This window comes from Larus michahellis, chromosome 2 (genome assembly GCF_964199755.1).
Source record: "Larus michahellis chromosome 2, bLarMic1.1, whole genome shotgun sequence".
In the NCBI taxonomy this organism is placed as follows: Eukaryota; Metazoa; Chordata; class Aves; order Charadriiformes; family Laridae; genus Larus; species Larus michahellis.
In genome coordinates this window covers 26,581,725-26,601,767 of record NC_133897.1, presented here as the reverse complement: position 1 = coordinate 26,601,767, position 20,043 = coordinate 26,581,725, and the positions used below count along the sequence as shown (strand labels likewise).

At 36.6% G+C, this 20,043-nt stretch overlaps 1 protein-coding gene across 1 annotated transcript in view; it reads left to right on the top strand.

The window, feature by feature from the left end:
* The window catches only part of PEX1 (peroxisomal biogenesis factor 1), a 26,885-nt gene extending 6,842 nt beyond the window's left edge, over positions 1-20,043 (top strand). Inside the window, exons 6-24 of the mRNA XM_074574671.1 lie at positions 339-458; positions 2,564-2,687; positions 2,954-3,063; positions 4,354-4,454; positions 5,966-6,098; positions 6,819-6,915; positions 8,039-8,209; positions 8,844-8,998; positions 10,260-10,449; positions 10,651-10,817; positions 11,668-11,802; positions 12,399-12,463; positions 13,290-13,432; positions 13,510-13,613; positions 14,745-14,921; positions 16,473-16,703; positions 18,158-18,358; positions 18,697-18,827; positions 19,751-20,043. Coding sequence (XP_074430772.1) covers positions 339-458; positions 2,564-2,687; positions 2,954-3,063; positions 4,354-4,454; positions 5,966-6,098; positions 6,819-6,915; positions 8,039-8,209; positions 8,844-8,998; positions 10,260-10,449; positions 10,651-10,817; positions 11,668-11,802; positions 12,399-12,463; positions 13,290-13,432; positions 13,510-13,613; positions 14,745-14,921; positions 16,473-16,703; positions 18,158-18,358; positions 18,697-18,827; positions 19,751-19,835 — 2,640 coding nt within the window. The 3' untranslated portion in view covers positions 19,836-20,043. The remainder of the gene's footprint in view (positions 1-338; positions 459-2,563; positions 2,688-2,953; positions 3,064-4,353; positions 4,455-5,965; positions 6,099-6,818; positions 6,916-8,038; positions 8,210-8,843; positions 8,999-10,259; positions 10,450-10,650; positions 10,818-11,667; positions 11,803-12,398; positions 12,464-13,289; positions 13,433-13,509; positions 13,614-14,744; positions 14,922-16,472; positions 16,704-18,157; positions 18,359-18,696; positions 18,828-19,750) is intronic.

Genomic DNA, 20,043 nt, shown 5'->3' with positions numbered 1-20,043 from the left:
TTCTTACAACATTCTAAGAATTCCTCCAAATTCTTCTTTTCAACCTTTTGGGTTTTATTTAAAGAAGTTAGTAGATGGTCAACTATAGTGAGCACTTTCACTAATAGGGTAAAAGGCAATTAGATGTGTGCATGAAAGAACAAGATTTGGATACCACCACCGATTTTGTGGTTTCCTTCTTAATTCTGTTGCGGATTACAACCAATAAACAGATTAATGATCAAATGTAGAGATTCTATTAATGATGAAGAAACTGATGTTGTATTATATATGCAATGTTATACCTGTTTTACTTTCTGATATTTCCTTTTTCTTTGCTTTTATTTTAAATATTTCAGATTCCAGATGGTCTGAGAAAAAAACTACGTATCGAAATACATTCAACAGTCCGAATTAAGTCAGTTGAATCTATTCCTAAAATTCCAGTATCTCTTACACTGCAACCCAAACAGAACTTAGTGAGTTGATGTTCTTGGTCACGTATTTGTTTGTATATCGGAAAACTGATAATGTTGCTGTTGCTCTGGTCAAGTTTGTGGGGTTTTATGTTTATTTCTTTTCATTTGTTAGCTGATAGTTCAGAAGTTGTCTATCATGTATGACATAATTCCAAAGGAATTTCTTTTTTTAATAATTCCTTCCTTTTTTGCTATGTAAGTATATTAAGAAGATCTATGATCTACTTAAACAAGGCTTTTCTAGTAACACTATTTTGTATTTTGATCAATGATACTGTAAACATCAAGCCATTAAATTTTATTTTACACTTGGTAAATATTTCAAATAGTTTGGCACGCTCTCTGTAACAATTTTCTATTTAAAGGAACTGTCAGAGGTCACAGAGAGTAGAGGAGACAGAACTTCTGAATTTTGACTTCTAGTTTCCTGAAGCTATTAGAGGAAATTTGTGTAGTACCTTTTAAATCATAGGGTCTTCCATTATTCTCAAATCGTGAAAATTTCTGATGGCTTTCTTATTAAAAAGGATGTTGACATAAGGAGAAATGGCATTGATAGGGAAAATATACGTTTTCTGTTTGATTAGGTCTCAACCAAAACAATTGCTGTCAAAATAGTAACAGTAATTGATAATAATTTTGTGTCTGACCCTCATCTGTAGTGCATTAATACTGGTTCAAACCTAGCAAATTTTAAGTGTATACAATTAAGCCTATAAAAACAAACATAAAAAAGAAAAAGAATCGTAGACTTAAAGAGGAAATATCCATTTTAAGTCGTCTGGGAGAAGAGATGCTTATACTCTTCAAATATTGCAGTGCCCAGTGGATTTCCTAAGACAATCACAGTAAAATTGTAGATTTTATATGCTATTTAGTTTTTTACTTCCTTTTAATATTGTTTTTTTCCCCTCATGCCAAAGATTTAATTTTCTAGGGCTATATCAATTGAATCCCTCTGTTTTTCCTGTAAGCGAGACATATCCAGTCTTCTGAGCGAGCATCTGTGACAGTGAGAACATACTCAGTACCAGTTCGCGCAGCCTGTCAGATGTAGCTCTGGAATGACATATTTCTTCATAATGTGCCGCAGGCTTGTTTCTGTGTGACACTGGCCTGATTATTTCCCATGTTAGCTGCCCCTCAAAACTTTAAATGCAGCACTTCCCATCACATAAGGGCTTATGCAGGTTTGTTCTTTATCCCTCATATTCTAATTTGGTTTCTTGCCCACAGAGGAATGGTTCAACTGTATTTTTTTTCTTTTATGTTGGAGTTAAAAGAAGTATTCTGTAGTAACCTGCTAAAAATCATAAAAAGTAGCTTTTATATGTTTTAAATACAGATTTCTCCTTTCCTTTCTAATTGAGTTGAAGTTTCTTTTAGTTTTTGATAAACAGACAAATGCGGAAAGAAATAATGACAGTAGCTTTCATTTTCCTTTCTAAACGCTGCTTCCATGGCATTGGTTGATTCCCGCTTTTTTAGACAGGAATTATGATTCTCTGACTAGGAACTCAGCCACAAGATATGTGACCTAGACTCAATTCCTTTTCCTGCTCCGTTTATCTAGGTGATCTGGGGTAAGTCGTTGGGTCTCTTTGCCTGCCTGTTGAAGTTTGTTGGTGGTGCCCCTGACCCGGATGAGGCCAGGGTTCTTTGTATAGGAAGCAGGGTGTTCAGGGAAGAGAGGTGTGTAGCGTGCACCCAAAATAAGTTACAGGTCAATATCAGTGCATACCTTGGGTGCTCTTTCAAAGCCAGGAGCTTAGTAGTGCTCTTGGATCTGGCAATACAGATAAGTAAAACAAGAATAAAAGCTTTTCATTGCCCTTGCATCAGTATTTCAAAGAGAACATCTTTAGAGGTGGTGCAAGATTCAGCTGTTGCCGTAGCAAGGGCTAGACAGGTTCTTTCCATAGAGCAGTTGATAGAAATGATGGTTGTTGGCAAAATGCTATTTTCTAAATAAATAAAACTTATTGTCTTCTTCCATCCCTCTGCTACCATAAGAGAAATAAATGCCTCATGCATAGGAAGAAAACAGTTTTACTTACTAACACCTTGTTTTGTTTTATTTCCCTCTTTTCTTTTTTCCTATGTAGCATAAAGATATACATGAAGATGATGTTAAATCTGCTTTCAGTTCTTGGCTGCAGGATTCCACTACTGATGATCACCCATGGATAATGACAAGCACAGACTGTATACACCTGTCTGTTAAAGAAGGTAAGGATAATACTGTCTGGTGCTGTAGCTGTCTTAACTGTCCATTATGGAATTTACTTAGGAAATAATCTCTACACTGAACATAACAGATACCTCTACACTCAAACTGTAAGCATGATTTACGCTTTAATAATGATTAACCTTTTTTATTCTTTCATTTTGGATTATGTCATAGTAATTCAAAATACACTAATCTGTTTCATCTTATGAGGAATAAAAAGTGAATTTATTTGGAATTTTAATAGTTGTTCCTTGGGTTTTTACAGGAATGGAGGAGTTTGTCCTTAGTGTAGTGCATCCTGCGCAAATGGAAGAAAATAAGTCTGAGAATATTTTTATACTGAGTCCCAGTTTGCTGCAAAAGACTAATATACAAGTAAATATCACATAGTATCAGGTATCAAGTAATTTAAATTGTTATATTTGGTTAAAAATATATTACATTCTATATATAATGTATTTTGCTTTCCATTTTAAAATAAGTATGTCAGTCTGATCATTAAAATATATCTTCATTCTTTATGTGTTATTTTATAGCCTCAGCATTGGTGAGATTCTAGGCATGCCACACTAGTTACTGAATTTCATAGTCTATATTAAACTCTCAGAAAAATCAATTAGCGCAGAGGGAAGTCAGTACTGTCCAAGTCTGAGCATGCTGTCTTTACATTTAGTTATTCCTTCCCATAGTACCTAAACCACTGGAAAATCATTTCACATTGTATCTGGCGGGAACGGTAGCTTGTTCTGACAAAGATGAGACCCAAGCTCAGACTGCCTTCTCTTCTGTATAGTTTCTGTGTGTTGTTTCTTCAGTCTTTCTGTTCTCAGGAGAATAAATATTTCTATTTAATATTAGGATTAGTGTTTCCATCTATAATTCTGGTTGAACCAGTGCCCATGACTCCGTGTTTATGGTTCTAGGAGTGGGATGACATTTCTTTGATTTTTAAGCTGATAACAGTTAAATTTTAGCGGAGAGTTAAGGTGTCCTGTTTCGGCTGTTTAGAACAGAGTTTTTCTGCAAAACTTAGGATTCCTGTTAAAAAAAAAAAGTAAAACAAGAGCTTTATTTCTGTTGGTCGTAGAGAAGTACAAGAAAGCCTCTACAAATTGTGCTAGTGACTGGCACTGAGATGTAAGGGAAAAGTGCATTTCTTAATAACAGTGTCAGCATCTTCTATACCAGCCTGTTCTTATCTGAACCTCTCTATTAGCCCTGTTTGCCTACCCAGCTTTCCATACGAGCTCCCCGGTGAACTGAAAATGTTCCTGCAGGTGAAAAAAGCCAGGTGTTCTGTCAGGTGACTTTTCACACAGATCTGATTGACTCTCTTGCCTCACAAGTACTCCTATCAGCACAACAGGGGAGGGGACAGGAGAAGAAACAAGTAGTTACAAGTAGGGAAAGTGACGATGGGCCAGTATAAACAGCATTTGGCCTAACATCTAATCACAAGTTGTTATATCACTGTAAACACTGGATTGTATTTTGGAGATAGTTGTATCGATGCCATTTTACCAACGCGTCTTTCTTTCAAGTGCAATAAGCTTCAGCAAAGTATACATGCAACTTTTTCTTTACACAATTCTAAAAAAGTAATTTCTATACTCTTTTTCTGTAGGTATATTTAATGTAAAGTACTAACTCTTTCTTTTGTTGTAGGTCCTTTTACATCCTCTAACTAGAAAAGCTGATGGTGATAGCCAGCCACCTATGTGTGATACAGACAGGAACCTTCCTTACCACAAACTAACTGATTTAGGGTGAGACATTTTCATAGTAGAAAAAATGGAAATTAAAAGAAAAAGAATATTGGTGGAAATGCAGATTTCTTGAAAACTAAGCCAGATCTAAAAAAAACCTCTGCATCTTTTGGCTTATGTCAGGTTCAGACCTTATCCTAGTGTGTGCAGGTGGTTAATTTTGTCCTCTGAATGGTCTTACTGAAGTGAATAGAAAACTCATGTACTGAAAAGTTCACCGTGTCTTACAATAAGATGGGAGGTCTCAGAACTGCGCGAGTTTCAGCAGAAATACACCTCGTTCAGTGACTCTTGCAGTGCTTCTCAGTGGTGTGAAACAGACCTCTCTGTAGCAGTAAGGGATACTGGGGTAGTTGGAGGGCGGTTTTAGATGGGATTGCCAGATGAAGCTAACCTTATGATATGTTGCAGTCTTGTCTGTCAATCCTCTTCCCGCAGTAACTTAAACCTGTTTACTTGTTTAACTAAATTTAATGGTATGGGTCTCAAAGAAACTTAGTTCCTCCAAATTTTATCAGAATTTTCAGGTCAGGAGAGAAATTCAGAATTATGTCTCCACTGGTAAAAGGTGCAGTGTAATCTCAACAGCTACTTGGTTAAGCTGCTAGGTGGCTAGTGACAGTGGTATAGTCTGGGACTAGCCATAGGACACGCTAGCTCTTTCTCAGCAAATAAATAAGTAATATGTAAAGCTGTGGTCATTAGTGTAAGGGAAGACAGGGGTACTGTGCAGCAAACCTGAAGCAAGGGTGGGGCAGAGGGGACACGAGAGACTCGGACTAGTGTACAATCAGCGTTGTGAAATGTAACTGAGGATATTAATGAGGCCTTGTGAAAGGCAACTGAGCATATTATTATTGAAGAGGGAGTGGGAACTGAGTAGTGTGGTAGGGATGGGAGGTGGTAGGGTAGAGATGTTAGAAACCAGGATTCATTTGTTCATTCCATTTCTCATGGAGCAACACTTTTTTGTTGAAAGTTGAAATACAAAACTGATAGCCTTGCTGTTTGTGGACCTAAAAAGAGCACTATTTTGCTGAAAGTCACGTAGATTTAGGACAGGTGAAGGATAAGGATGTCTTCAAATGCACTATGTGCTGCTTTATTTCTGAAAAGGCTGAGAACTTTTCTGAGACAGGCATGCTCCATGTTTTACCAATTTGTTAACATTCCTTAGTGGGTTGTTACTCAGACGCTCATATAGGTGAAGCCCCGAAATATGGTTCACTCTTATCTTCTAAGACCTACCCCATGCTAGGGTGGTGTGGAATGACTGGATAACCTTTCCATTGCGTGCGTGTTCTACAACGTCTGTCTGTGTCCCCTGTGTCACCACTGTAAAATAAAGATGCTGCCTCTTCAAATTGAATTGTCCTTAGCTTTTTCTTCAAAAGGTGAAGTACATTGAAACGTGTCATCACTGAAACTTCACCATACTGCAGGCTGTTATTCTTTACATCACGTGTACCGATGCTACCTCTAGGCTATATAATGCTTTATTTGCTTTTCAGAGGAGTGGACAAATTAGGAACATCTTCCTTTGAACACATAAGCCACAGTCTTCTGGGACGTCCTTTATCTCAAAAGCTGTCTGCTATTGCTGTGGGACTGCGAAGTGGAGGGGTGCTCCTCACAGGAGGAAAGGTACACACTTTACTACTCTGTACTTGCAAACCCTCCCAGATTGTTTTCTGTAGTTACAAAACTGTTTTCCTTAGTTTTCTTTGATACCATGCAAATTCCAAAGAATTAAAGAACAAGCTGAAAAAAGAGCAGTTGACTGAACAGAGTTAATTCGGTAAGACATTATATTATATATATGTATACACATTATATGCACACTTCATCAATATATATTCATATTTCATGTGTGTATATATATATATAATGTAAGTTTTAAAGATTGCTACCCATGCAGCTTCATGGGTAGCATGCGTTTATAGTGTAATAAACACCTCTTGTGTCTGAAATATTTGAATGAAAATAAGGATATAGTATTTTCTTCTGCCATTTTATGTTATAATACAGTGGAGTTAATACACTTATTTTCCTGTTGCCTCTTAAGGTGATCCATTTAATACCATATTCCACTGCAACTAACAGATGTCTTAACGCTGAACTCAGTGGAATCAAACACTGTCTGTAGTGGATCTGTCCACTCTGGATTTGTTTATACTTCTGTCATTCTAGGGCTTTGGTCTCTACCAAGTGATATAAAGACAGAATACGTATATACTTTTGGTGAGGAATAAAACCCATGTGTGTACAGCTTTCCCAGCTTGTTAGCTGTTGTATACTGTGACAAAAACTCTACATAAAGAAATAGTTCTGTCAGTTTATATTAGCTCACATTTATTTTTGTAGGGAAGTGGAAAGTCAACATTAGCAAAGGCCATCTGCAAAGAAGCATTTAATCGACTGGATGCTCATGTAGAAGTAATTGATTGTAAAGCTTTAAGAGGTATGATAATTTTTTTTTAAATCTCAAATGTTGGCTGTATGATGAAGCAGCACAATTACAAAGTTATTATATGTAGTCTGAATGATTTTTCTAGTATTGTTACTGCTTTTTGAAGGATGTTTGATGCCCCACAATGAGTATCTTTAACAGTCTGATAAAATACATAGCTGCCATAAGCGTATTTCACACTTTTATCAGTTTCTGTCTCACGTACAACCACCAAATTCAAACCCTGCTTGCCATGCTTATTTCTGATTGTTACAAGATAGGAAGAAGTTGCAAGTTGGAGTGTGTGTTTTTTTCAGCTATGCTAGGTGGAATAAATGTTACATTAATGGATACCGGTATTACTCAGTGAAAGTACTGGCACAAAATTGACACAGGCACCAAAGAAGGATCGAACAACCAACTGAAACCTGATTTATGATGGCACATTTATTAGCCTAGAGGATGTTGGCACATTTATTAGCCTAGCGTATGTTGGCAGTAGTTATCTAACACTCATGATTATAGATGACGATGAGATGAATCCTTAGGTTTTGTGAGTTCAAAATAAGTATTTTGCACCAAAGATTGAAGAGGACAGAAAAGGCTCTTTTTACTCTTTCGTTTACTGGCTTTCCCAAATAATCTTGGTGTTAACAGAGGCAGACAATACTCAGCTGCTTTCTTACAGAGCCCTTATATTGCATGGCTATACTCTTTTTGCCTAAGTCCCTACTAAGCTCCATGTTCCAGAGAAAAAGGAAAAGACTGATAAAGACCTAGGTCCTTTGCTCTGAAAAATTTTTCCAATTGCGGGACTCTTCAGTAGCTAATTTAGAGTGCTGCTGATACTGCTCTCTTTTTAACAGTCTAGAAATTAGACCTGTAGGCTTTTATAGTGGTTAATGAAAGGTGATTAATCTCATTTTAGGACAGATAAATCCTTCTAGTACTTTTCTGATTGAAGATGTGAACTCTTTTCTTTACTGACTGTTGACTCTGGTTTAATCTTGGTACCTGGATTTATAGGAGTAAAGTTAAGCTACGCAAATCAAAAAAATACGTGAGCAAGACATAGTCAGTCTGATTATTTTTTTTCCTCCTAAGTTTCGTCATTAAAATTGTATTTCTGTTTTAGGAAAAAGATTAGTTAACATAAGGAAAACTGTGGAAGAAGCTTTTTTAGAGGCAGCATGGAGACAACCATCCATTGTTTTGATGGATGATCTTGATCATATTGTTGGAGTACCTTCTACACCAGAGCATGAGAACAGCCCTGAAACCGTTCAAAGCAATAGACTTGCTTATGGTAATACCGTGCTACATGTGTCTGGATAAAAATATAATGCAACTTAGAACTTCTTATACCTGAGTTGTATTGTCCTACCTGGACACTTCTGTCTGTATCATTGTTACCTCTGGACCATGTAGTATTCCGTGGCAGGGTTTCTCAAATTATGGTTTTTAGACCATTTGATTATTCCTTGGCGACCTACCTTGCATCCATAATTCCTTTGACTTTCACAATACTAGATTGCTTATTTTCTAGGCTTGGCATCTATTTTTATTCTTATAACTTTCCCTTTTTATTTGCATTGAAGGAATAATATTTCTGGAACAGTGATCATGGCACACACAAAAAAATCCACATTTAATATCCTGTGGTAGATATCATCAGTGATGTTACAAATTTAGCTTTTAAAGAGCACTTCTAATGGCTGTTTTTTAATGGAACATACTGTCCTAGAAAAAATAACTTTACATCTTTTTTTTTTTTTTAATTAAAAAAACAAACTGTAAACATGGGAATAAAATAAATAAGTAATAAGATGTTATGTTTTGTGTGCCCTAATGTTGTCCTCCAATACGATAGGAATGTCTGTTATGAAATGCAGAATCTTTTGTTATTTTGCAATTCATGGAGCAATGTCTTCTGTGTTTAGTTTTGAAAGATCTGATAAAAGAAGTTATTTCCATGGGGAGTTTGATTGCATTAATCGCCACAAGTCAATCTGAGCATTCCCTACATCCTTCCCTGGTTTCAGCTCAAGGAATTCACATATTTCAGTGCTTCAAATGTATACGATCTCCAGATCAGGTAAATTCAGGTAAAATGGTTAAAAATGCTGTTTGCCTTCCCTGCATCCTCAAATACAGTACTGGAACAGCTGCAAAAATAGTAGGTTACACCTGAAGATGAGAAGAAATTCTGGAAATCTTGGTTGTTTCATGATACTTAAATACCTCAGAAGTTACATCTGTCATTATGAAGTTTTAAAAAAATAAAAGCAATCCAGTGAAAACTCCCCATTGGCCCCACTCTCCTTATCTTCAGTGGCGAGAGAAGGGTGTATTGAGAGAACATTTCAGTTCAACGTAAAACAAGTCCAGTTGTCTGACATAGGTGAGATATATATGTCTCCTTGTTACCTGCAAGGGGATTCTAGAGGAGCAGCTTTGAAAAAACCTGTAAGTCACTACAATTAGATAAATGAGATTAAACCTAAGTGTGTTTTTTTCACTGCACAGAGGAATAAATATGTCCCTAGAACGGGTATTTTTAAAATGTTATTAAAATTAATTTTATGGGAAGGTTTTGGGTTGGTTTCCTGTATGAATTCTATTCCTCCACTTTTGAATATTTTGAAAAGTAAAAAGGATAGAGGGAAGAATAAACAGTATAATTTAATTGCATGAGAAAGCAGACACTTCACCTGTGCATGCCCTAATAACATGACACAGACATGTCAACTCATTTGTATTTAGCACCAGTTGTCCCTGCCTGCTTGTCTTCTGTCACAGGCTAGTGATTAAAAGCCACCGAGGAGAGGATTCTGCATCAGATACAGTGTAGCTTTCTCCCACTTCCTGCAAGTCTGCTTTTATCGTTTTTAATAACTAATACATGAATAAGGATGAGACATCACTGGAAAAAAGTTGGGATCTCAAAAGATACCAAATTATCTGATGTGTTTTTATCTAATGCAATGTATTTCATCTCAAATGTATTCTACTCGTATCAACAAAATGAAAGATGTTTCTTTTCCTATGAAACAGACAAAAAGGGCGTAAAACAGTAGAATCTGGGCAGTGGAGGGTTGTATTATTATATTTGGATTTAAGATAGCTGTAGCAAGGTAAACATTTAATGTTATAAAGCCAGTGAATTTATTGAAATTCACCTGAAGAACTAACTTTAGTTTATATTCATGCCTGCACAGAGTTTGTTATTTGAAGGTTTGTGGCATGTAAATATTTAAGGAAATTTTAGTAACTCGTATGTATTTACTTTTTGAATTTCTGAAGTCCATATAAATAGTAAGCTCAATATACACTTGCTGCACAATTCTGTTTTTCAGAAGCAAAGATGTGAAATGCTGCATTCTATAATGAAAAAGAAACTGAACTCTGACATAAAGAATTTCTCTGATCTTGACCTCCAATGTGTTGCAAAAGAAACAGAAGGTTTCGTTGCTAGAGATTTTACTATGCTGGTTGATCGTGCCATTCATGCCTGTGTTTCCAAGCAGAATGCATTTCAGAATGGCGGTATGTTGACAACAAAATCTCTTATTCCGTAGTCTTACTTCTGTTATCCAGAACCTGTGCAATAATATAGAAATAAAAAGGCAGTTTTCATGTTTTATCTTTAAAATATATTTAATTGTTACATACTGTGAGGAATTTGTTACTGGTAGGCTGTGTGTTCTTTTTTGTGTTCAGGATTTTTTTTTTTCTTTTCTTAAGCAGAATTGAATCTATCAACTATGGATTTTCAGAAAGCTCTGAAAGATTTTACTCCATTAGCTCTGAGAAATGTCAACCTTCATAAACCTAAGGACATTGGCTGGGACAGGATTGGCGGCTTAAAAGATGTGAAGCAAATACTCATGGATACCATCATGTTGCCTGCAAAGGTACCCAGTTCTTTTAAATTAGTTACCTGAATTTTGTGCATAATGTTAGTAGGGGAAGAATGATTTTTAAGATGTGACATGGTATTTTACAGAAAGATGACAGGTATGATTTTAAGCTGCTTTTGTAGCTTCCCAGTCTTTAGCTACTGGAAAACTCTTTCTCCTTCCCCTTCTGTCTTCTAAGTACAGAAGGCAATGGCTCGTGCTTTTCTACAGATCAAGTGTTGCTCTAAAATGTTGCAGTATTGCTAACATCATCTTTGCTACACCCTTGCTGTTGCAGGGTTTGTGATTAGTCTCTGTAAAGATAACATTTCCAGCTGTCTTCTGCAGTGCTATTGCTAGAGGAGTACTCTCTTTTGGATGAATGCCAATCCATCAGTTCCCCTTTATTTTATTTTGGCCTCTCTGCCTTGCTTAAAACTTCCAGCATTGAGATGAGCCATCCATTTCAGTCTCTTCAGAGAAATGACTGAAGAATTTTCTGTATAATGGACAGACTCTTTTACTGTATACTTACATAATTTAATCACATCACTCAGTGATTAAAATAGGAATTTAGAAGTACCGATATGTGCATTATAAGGCTCTAGTGGATTCCTATTCTGTGCGGTTTCCTCTTGGTAGAAAATGCCATATGTTTGTATTTTGAGTACCTATGAAGCCTCAGAACCCACTTCAGTCCCAGATAAGCTAACAACGGTCCAGATGAGCTCTTGTGATAATAATGTGGATAAAAGAAATTAGACACATTCTCTTTAGACAAAAGTCAACACTAGTTGGTGATGTTACAGTACACTGCAGAATAATTACATATTTTAGAATATGTCTTGTTGAAACTCTTTTCCAGTATCCAGAATTATTTGCAAACCTGCCCATACGACAGAGATCAGGAGTCTTGCTGTATGGAGCCCCTGGAACAGGAAAAACACTGTTAGCAGGAGTAGTTGCTCAAGAGAGTGGAATGAATTTCATCAGCATCAAGGTAGCAAGATTTTGAAGATTAATTGATTCATTTTATTAACTTAATTAAATAACGTAATACCTGTGAGTATCTGCTTGTGACGACAAAGTACCAAAGTAAGAAACTCCCATTTAAAATTCAATATGTCTCTGGATATCCCACCATCTGACTTCTAGTACTTCACCGTTTTATTACTGAGTTGGGGTTTTTTTTGGTATAATTATTCATTAGGCATAATTATAAAATTTAATTAGGTGTTCTTAGTTTCCAATTTTTTATAAAAAGATCCTGGATTTTCTTTCCACTGAACAATGAAGTTGAGCGATGCTTTTTAAACATACTTCAAAATAGTGTAAGCCATTGCCTTGTGATACTGTGACACGTGTTCTGTTATAGTAGAAAAATAGAAATTATTACTTTAAAATAAGCTGGAATGCTTAAAAGATTCTTTTTGTTTATCTAGACCCCTCTGCTCTTCTGTATAGAGATTGCCACTCTCTTAGTTATAAGAAAATGCACTCTAGTATATGAAATTGATGCTGACATTGAATCACACATTAAAACTAAGAGACCTGTCGTGAATGTTCTTTTCTGATTTTTTTTTTTTTTTTTTTTAGGGACCAGAGCTGCTTAGCAAATACATTGGAGCAAGTGAGCAAGCAGTTCGAGATATCTTTAACAGGTTGGCTTTGTAAAGATTTGCGATGTTATTAATGAATTTTATTGGTTGAAGCTCCAAGAAATAGTTCTGTTGTCCTAAGAGAGACATGGCATCAGATCACAAAAGCATCTGAAATAATCAATTGTGCTGAACCAGATGTTCATACCTTGGCAAGTTCAACTTGACTGCTGTTATTTAAGAACTGACCATTTTGGCTCAGATCAGGAGAGCACTTTTGAAGCTGAAGTCCTAGTTCTCTCCATTTAAAGTGCGTTGGTTCACGTCGCAGAACTGTCTTGGAAAACACATGCTGAATTTCTTTCAGATGATTTCAGGAGATGGTTAAGTGTGCCCCAACTAGTAATTAACACTCTGTACATAGGATCATACTAGACTTGGTATTGAGGTCCTCGGTGACAGTTGGTTTTTTTTTTTACAAATCTGCCCTTACTGACCCTCAGTGCTTACTAATGTAAACATATCCTGCATAGCCTTTGATTCTCGTGTAGTGTACAGTGGGGGCAGTCTTTGTGTTAGATGTGCATAAGCCAAGACCTCATCTGCAGTGACTGGATTTTAGAGGTTTTGTGTACATTAACACGACAGTTGAGTACTTTAGAAATTATAAAGTGAGTAGAAGGTATGTCATCAAAATGAGCAGTGATTCCATTGCAGTCCAATTCTTCAGAATCTCTTAATTTCTGCAGAAAACAGATTTTCTGTTCACTTGTTAAAGATGACTGTTCTCTGAAGCAAAAAGCAATTACCTTTAATATTTATAAGCAGTTTTACCTGTGACCCAAACGTAAACAGAATTTAAGTATTCCCTTTGTTTTTTTCCTTTTAGAGCTCAGGCAGCTAAGCCTTGTATTGTTTTTTTTGACGAGTTCGATTCTATTGCTCCTCGCCGAGGTCATGACAACACAGGAGTTACAGACCGAGTGGTTAACCAACTGTTGACTCAGTTAGATGGTGTGGAAGGCTTACAAGGTAATAATTCATCTGTGTGCTCCTTTCTATGCAAAAGTTTAGCAGATGTTAATGATATTTTTCTGCACTTTCCTAAGGGGTGTATGTGCTAGCTGCTACTAGTCGTCCAGATTTGATTGACCCTGCTTTGTTAAGACCAGGTCGACTGGACAAGTGCCTGTACTGTCCACCTCCTGATCAGGTAGGAAACAAAACATTTTACATGAGAGGCAAGGAAAAAAAAAATCTAACTAATGGGCTTTATTCTCTTTTTCTTTATATTTAGTGGCATTTCAAACCTGGACAAAGTGGACTCGATTGCCCATCTCCAGTTATATAACAGTATAAATTCACTGATTTCAGTGTCAGTGTGTTCGCATAAAACTGGGGAAAGACAAGGCTGTTTACTATAGTCTTCAGGATAAAACCATGTTCCTGTGGATATAGCTGATTTTAAAAATAAAAAAATAAAAAATGAAACTAGTCTGCAAATTTCTACAAATTATGAGTCCAGTGGATCTGCCGTTTGCTTGAAGTGATGAACCAGAGCCATTCCCAACCCAACTCTTGAACTATCTGAAGTTTTCAGAGCAGTTTTGTTCTGAATTCAGTTGATCCCACTCTTCTTTACCCACATTTAATTTGTAATATTCAAGGTCTTTTTAAGTCATGTGTGTCACTAGTTAGGAAAGGAAGATTCCTGTTCATTTCAGTGGGGTTGGTATCAGGTCTTTGAGGCTGTACAATGTGTGTCTTCGATTCCCCGTTTTATGAGAAAAAAATTAGTGCAGTTCATTTTCAGATTAGATGGTGTATTTAACAAATACCACATCATTTCATTCTGAAACACACATGAAAAAGATGAACCTGTGCCTTAAGAACACAGTTATACTCTCTTTTACTTTTCTTTGGTAAACTTCTGATTTGGAATATGATCATTCAGGTAAACAGAAGTTTTTCACTTTGTCATACTTCTCTTTGCAAAAGGACGTATGAGTAGCAGAGTTCACCTTCATATTTTTATATATTTCATATATAAAAATCCCAGATATTAACGGATATTTAGAGAAATATACTTCCCTGTATGCTGCCTTTGGTACAATTTCTCTTAGACTCTTCAAGAAAATGTAACAAAATGTATGCCTATATTTTAAAGATGGATTACTGTACAGTGTGTCCTATATGTACTTATACTAGAGTAGTACCTTCTTTAAAAAAGATCCTACCTCCCTCAGATAGGAAATTGCTTGTGACGGGGCAAAAGCACTAACAATTAGGACAATGAAAATAACACGTTGCTTAACTTACATTTTTTTTTCCTCCTTTTTTACAGAATTCACGCTATGAAATCTTAAAAGCTCTCAGTCATTCCCTGTCCTTGGCAAATGATGTGGACTTCCAGGATTTGGCAGCAAAAACAGAACGGTTTACGGGGGCTGACCTAAAAGCTTTATTGTACAATGCCCAATTAGAGGCAATCCATACTAATTTAGCTTCAGGTTTAACACAGGTAAATAAAACTGATAAAAAAGAAGTCTCTCCTCTTTTTATTTTGATGTTGATATGTTTGAAAGGGTTAATTTTATCCATGTTTTTTTAGCAACATTATGTTTAATAAGATTTAGTTTTCCTATATTTGTATACAGAGGATTAAAATCTTAATGTGTTATCAGAAAAATGCAAGAATAATGTAACAAATTAGTTTAAATACTTCTTAAACACAGGTGGTTTTCATTTTATGGTGGATGTTTAATGTTAAATAGATTTTTGTAAGCCAAATCTGAAGAACGACTGACAGATCAATATGAGGGATCCCACTCAGTTTCTTAGGAGCAGCTAGCAAATTCAATTTTGAGGCAGCATGTTTTTGGATGGTGGAGGAAGCAAGATGGTGGCTTTTGTGGAGTTATTCCAACAGACTGAGTTTGATCTAAGGTCAGGAGAGAAGTGGCGAGAGGATGGTGATATCTGAAGTGGCCTGCACTGGCTCAGCTTCCAGGCATCAGCTAATACTTGCACTTCTAAGGTGCAGGATCCCACCCTTGGTTTATATCCCTTATGCGACTGACAGGTCCTTTCCTCTTGTAGCCTCTATTCAGCTACCTCTCCTCACATTTTTAATGCCTGTCTTCTGGTTCTAGCTGGAAAGGGGCAGGTATGGCTTCCACTACTTGGAGGTCAAAGGGAAGGGTTGGGTCAGGGGTGCAAAAGCAAGGAGACCTTTTGGGTTCTTTTTGCCCCGGCTGTTACCAAGGGATGGGGTTCCAAGGATCTGACTCTTAGTATTGGGAAGGATCTCCAGCATATCTTCCCTAATAATCTTTTCACTTGTAACATCATTAAGTAAGTAGTTGAAATGATTATCCCTCATTAGAGGAGGCCATTGTCTAAAGCAGTGGTCTCTGGAGTGGTGTGCACCCACCCCAGGGGGTGCACAAGACAATCCATTGCGGTGCAGGAATAAAATGTTTGATCTTCAATAGTACATGTGTATAAATTACAGATAAATAAATACGCATATATTTGGTGGAGTGTGCTCGGAGATTTTTTACTGATAGGGGTGTACAATCAAAAAGGTTTGCAGACACCAGTCTAAAGCAACAACTGTGGTTTCCACATCAGCACCGAACATGTGTTGACTATGACTAAAGATGAGTACAGCAGTTAGGCACTGTAAGAGTAGACTCACTACAATCTCCTAGAGCACTTTACACAAGATAACTAAATTGCCTGGAGGGAATGGTTGAGACAGAAGTGATAGAGTTCTACAACAGAAAATGTACTTGAAGTTTCCCAACACTGGCTGTGAGACAGTTAAAAGCAAACAAATGAAACCTTAAGATTATCTCTTCAATTATTTTTCTATCATGAAGACAGAAAGTTACGTGTAAAGGCGTTGGATTTTCTTAGCAAAGTTATTTGTAAATATACTCCCAGAGAAAGACAGATTAGTAGAATCAAATCAATACTTTCATTTGCACCGTATATGAAATTGTTAAATGTGTTTCAGATTGCAGTAAGTTACAATTTAACACTTATAATGTTCTGTTCTTTGTCACAGGATTTTGGTTCTAGTTCTGATAGTGACTTCAGTCTCTCTTCCATGGTTTTTCTGAACCACAGCAGTGGCTCGGATGATTCAGCGATAGATGGAGAAGCAGGGCTAGAGCAATCTCTTATTTCTTTAGACATGTCTGACCTGCTTCCTGAAGATCCAAGGTCTAACATGTATCGTCTTTATTTTGGAAGCTCTTATGAATCAGAGCTGGGAAATGGAACTCCTTCAGAATTGGTAAATTACTAGCTTAATATTTTGAATTTTCTAAATATTATCAGTTGTGAAGCAGAAAAATTGAACTAAGCAAATGGTATGGTTTTATAAATACGATTATGTCTGCTTTGTCCTTCAAACTGTCTTCAGCCTATACCTTGTGGTCCACAGTGGGGAAGAAGATGGAAGGATGTGATCTGACAAAATAAAATATGGATTTCTCTGCAACTTTACAGGACTTTAAAATCAAAATCCCAAAATACCACTTAATCCCTTATAATCAAGCAAACTGCATTCATACTAGATCTTACTCTCTGCTCTAATGGCTTGTAGCCTTCCAAAGTTTAGTGCTGAAACAGTTTTTTACTTTTTGGTGCTGTTTGTTTGGGGTTTCTAAACTTAGTTTTATTACTAAAAAATGACTAAACAATCCATCTTTCAGGAATTAACTCATAATCTTAAGAATCAACAAGCGCTTTTCAGTTTCCAGTAGAGTGTGCATTAATGGGACCATGGGATTGTGTAAATAGCAGAAGTAAGCCTTAGCTTCCGTCGTTGCTCTTAAGCAGAATTCCTGTTGTTGTAGTATCACCTTGCAAGAAAGGAGCACGTTCTCTGGCTTGTTTGCAGATAGGGATGTGCTGTTGCCTAGTGATCAGCTGGCCCGCTCCTCTCGCTTGTCTGCCAAGTCAGCAAAACAGGACATGCTGCCTCTGAGCTCCTTACGGTGAACAGATGACTTCAGAGTTTGTGTGTGGTCCGTGGGACAGTCATTTTCAAGATCTGTTGTAGAACTGTTATTACAAGTAGTTATCAAAGTTGTGAGACTCTGGTTTTCAAAATTGTCTTGCAATGATTGTTAAAGCCAAAAATAACTCATCTTGACATTGGAGAACAAATTACTGACTGCTAAGGTGCTTTCGTACATTTTGTCTTGCATTATAGTGATAGTGTTCAACTAATGTATCTTCAGAGACTTCCATTTTCCTCTGATGGAAAGTTCTTCAGCAAGGCTACAAGGACTTTGATCTCTTAAAGTTGTTGAACTTGAAAGTTGCATATTTTATCAAGTGTCCAGAGAATTTGGAGTTGATGAATATTTAAATTATGAGTCATTCCAAAGCTAACTACATAAACTTGCCCAGATTTCAGAACCACTGGTTTTCATACATAAATAAAACAATGGACTTAGTAGACTTTTATTCTTTTCTGAGACAGGCCATTGCAAAAATATTTAGATTTTTTCCAAACATGAAACACTTTATTTTCAAATGTGTACTTTTCCCCAAACACCTTGGCAAATTAACCTAAATCTTTCAGTTCAAAAAGTTATGTATGTGATATATTTTTAAGAGAAAGTACTCTTTTTGCTGGTGGGGGCAAGCTTAAACTGAATTGTAAGCTAAATCTTCATGGTGGAGTTGCTTTTTTGGATCCATAATGAGTTAATGTATTTCTCCTTGTGCTCAATTTAGAGCTCTTTGTGTTTGTCTGGACCAAACTCTATAACTCATGATTTTACCAGCGTGACTCAGAGAGACACAGCATCATCACAACCTTCAGTGCTTAGAACAGCTTCTCAAGAAGACTCCCTGGAAAATAACCAGGAGCAGCAAATAGAGCACCTGAGGACAGAAATCAGTGCTATCAAAGCCAATTACAGAAGCAAGAATGGAGTATGGCAGTTTTTTCAGTTATTTAGTCTTAACACTTTTCTGTTGTTTTCCCACACTTCTTCGTATTTCAGTAAATAATTTCTGCAATAATATTAAATATAATGTAACAAAAATAGCAAAGATAAATGATATCTGGTTTGAGGAGAAATAAGTCAGATATTAAGCACAGTTATTTCTGTTATTAATACTGAAAGGGGGGGCGGGGGACTTGTGATTGTATTTATAATACATTCGTCTGTACATGTAGTGAGGCGGTTCCAGAGTTACTGATTTTCATGGCACTATGTCTTTGTTTCTGTGGTAGTTTTTCATTGTTTGTTCATGGCTCTGTTTTCAAGGAGGACAGCACCCTTAATCAGTCAGTCCTTGCCAAGAACACTTTAATTATTACCCAGTCCCATCTGATGACTGCACTTGAGAGTATAAGACCATCCATTAGCCACGATGACTGGAAGAATTTTACTGAACTGTAAGTATTACTTTTTTTTTTTTTTTTGTAATTGTGTATTCAGTGGAGATTTGGTCTTCTCACGCTTCTTATTCATCAGAAATACAATAGTTATTTAATGTGGGGAATGGCAGAGTTGAATAGCTTCTGACAACAGTTTTTTTCAGAAATATTGAATTACACACGAAATATTTTGCTGGTGCATTGTCTTTTATTGGTTTTATTCATGTAGGTCCTAGAAATTCTAATCACAGACCAGAAAACCCTTGTATTATGTTCAGAGCTGTACCAGTACAAAGGGGCACTGATTCTCTGAGATCAGAGCTGGGTCCTTCTGGCTCCCACTAGGTAATAGCCCCTCATATTTTCAAATTGCTGGGTTTGACTCTCCATATGGGTCTTTGCAGCTGCTGGTTTTGGGAAAAGGCAATAATCTGCAGAAAAGGAGACTGTGTCTCCTTAGACTTGGAAAAGACCTGGAGTGAAAAAGCTGGAAACTGGCATCAGGATGTTCTTTGATCCCACCGGCGGGTTCTTCTGACATGAAGATTGTTAGGGGTTGTCTTCCTCAGCTGATACATGGATAAACAGGTTTTACAGCAGGGGAAAGAGAGAAGGAAGAGATGGGAAAGGAGGAGAATGAGAGGTGCTTCCCAGGAGCCTATACTGCCCTGTCCACTTCTGTTCCTTGTCCCATCTGCCCTCAGGCCCAAGAAGTAAAAATAAAAAAAAAAAAAGAGGAAGCAAGGCAGAGAGCTCTTGGAGTTAGGTTTGTGGGTGAAAACTCCTCCAGGTCCCCAGGTCTGAGGAGACATGCACTCCTCATTCCCATAAAAATATATGTAAACACCTGTAGTTCTGTGTTACATTGATGTGTATCTGAAGAGGCATATGCAAACAAAAGTATTTAATAAGAATTTGCTAATATCTTTTTCTGTTTCCAGGTATGACAATTTTCAGAATCCCAAGAAGAGGAAAGGACAAGCTGGCTCAACATTCAGACCGGGACAAAAAATGACTCTAGCTTAGTAACTTGTGTATTTGCTTGTAACTGCTAAACTGTATCTGGAAATTACAAATGTGATTAAATCAGATTATTTATATTCATATGGATTTATTAATGCAGCAGTTGAAGATAAGTTTCTTTTAAACTTACATGCTGTAAAATTATGTCAGATTTTATTTTGAAGAAAATTGTCTTCCTTCAGATTGATATTAAATTTTTGAGAGAACATTG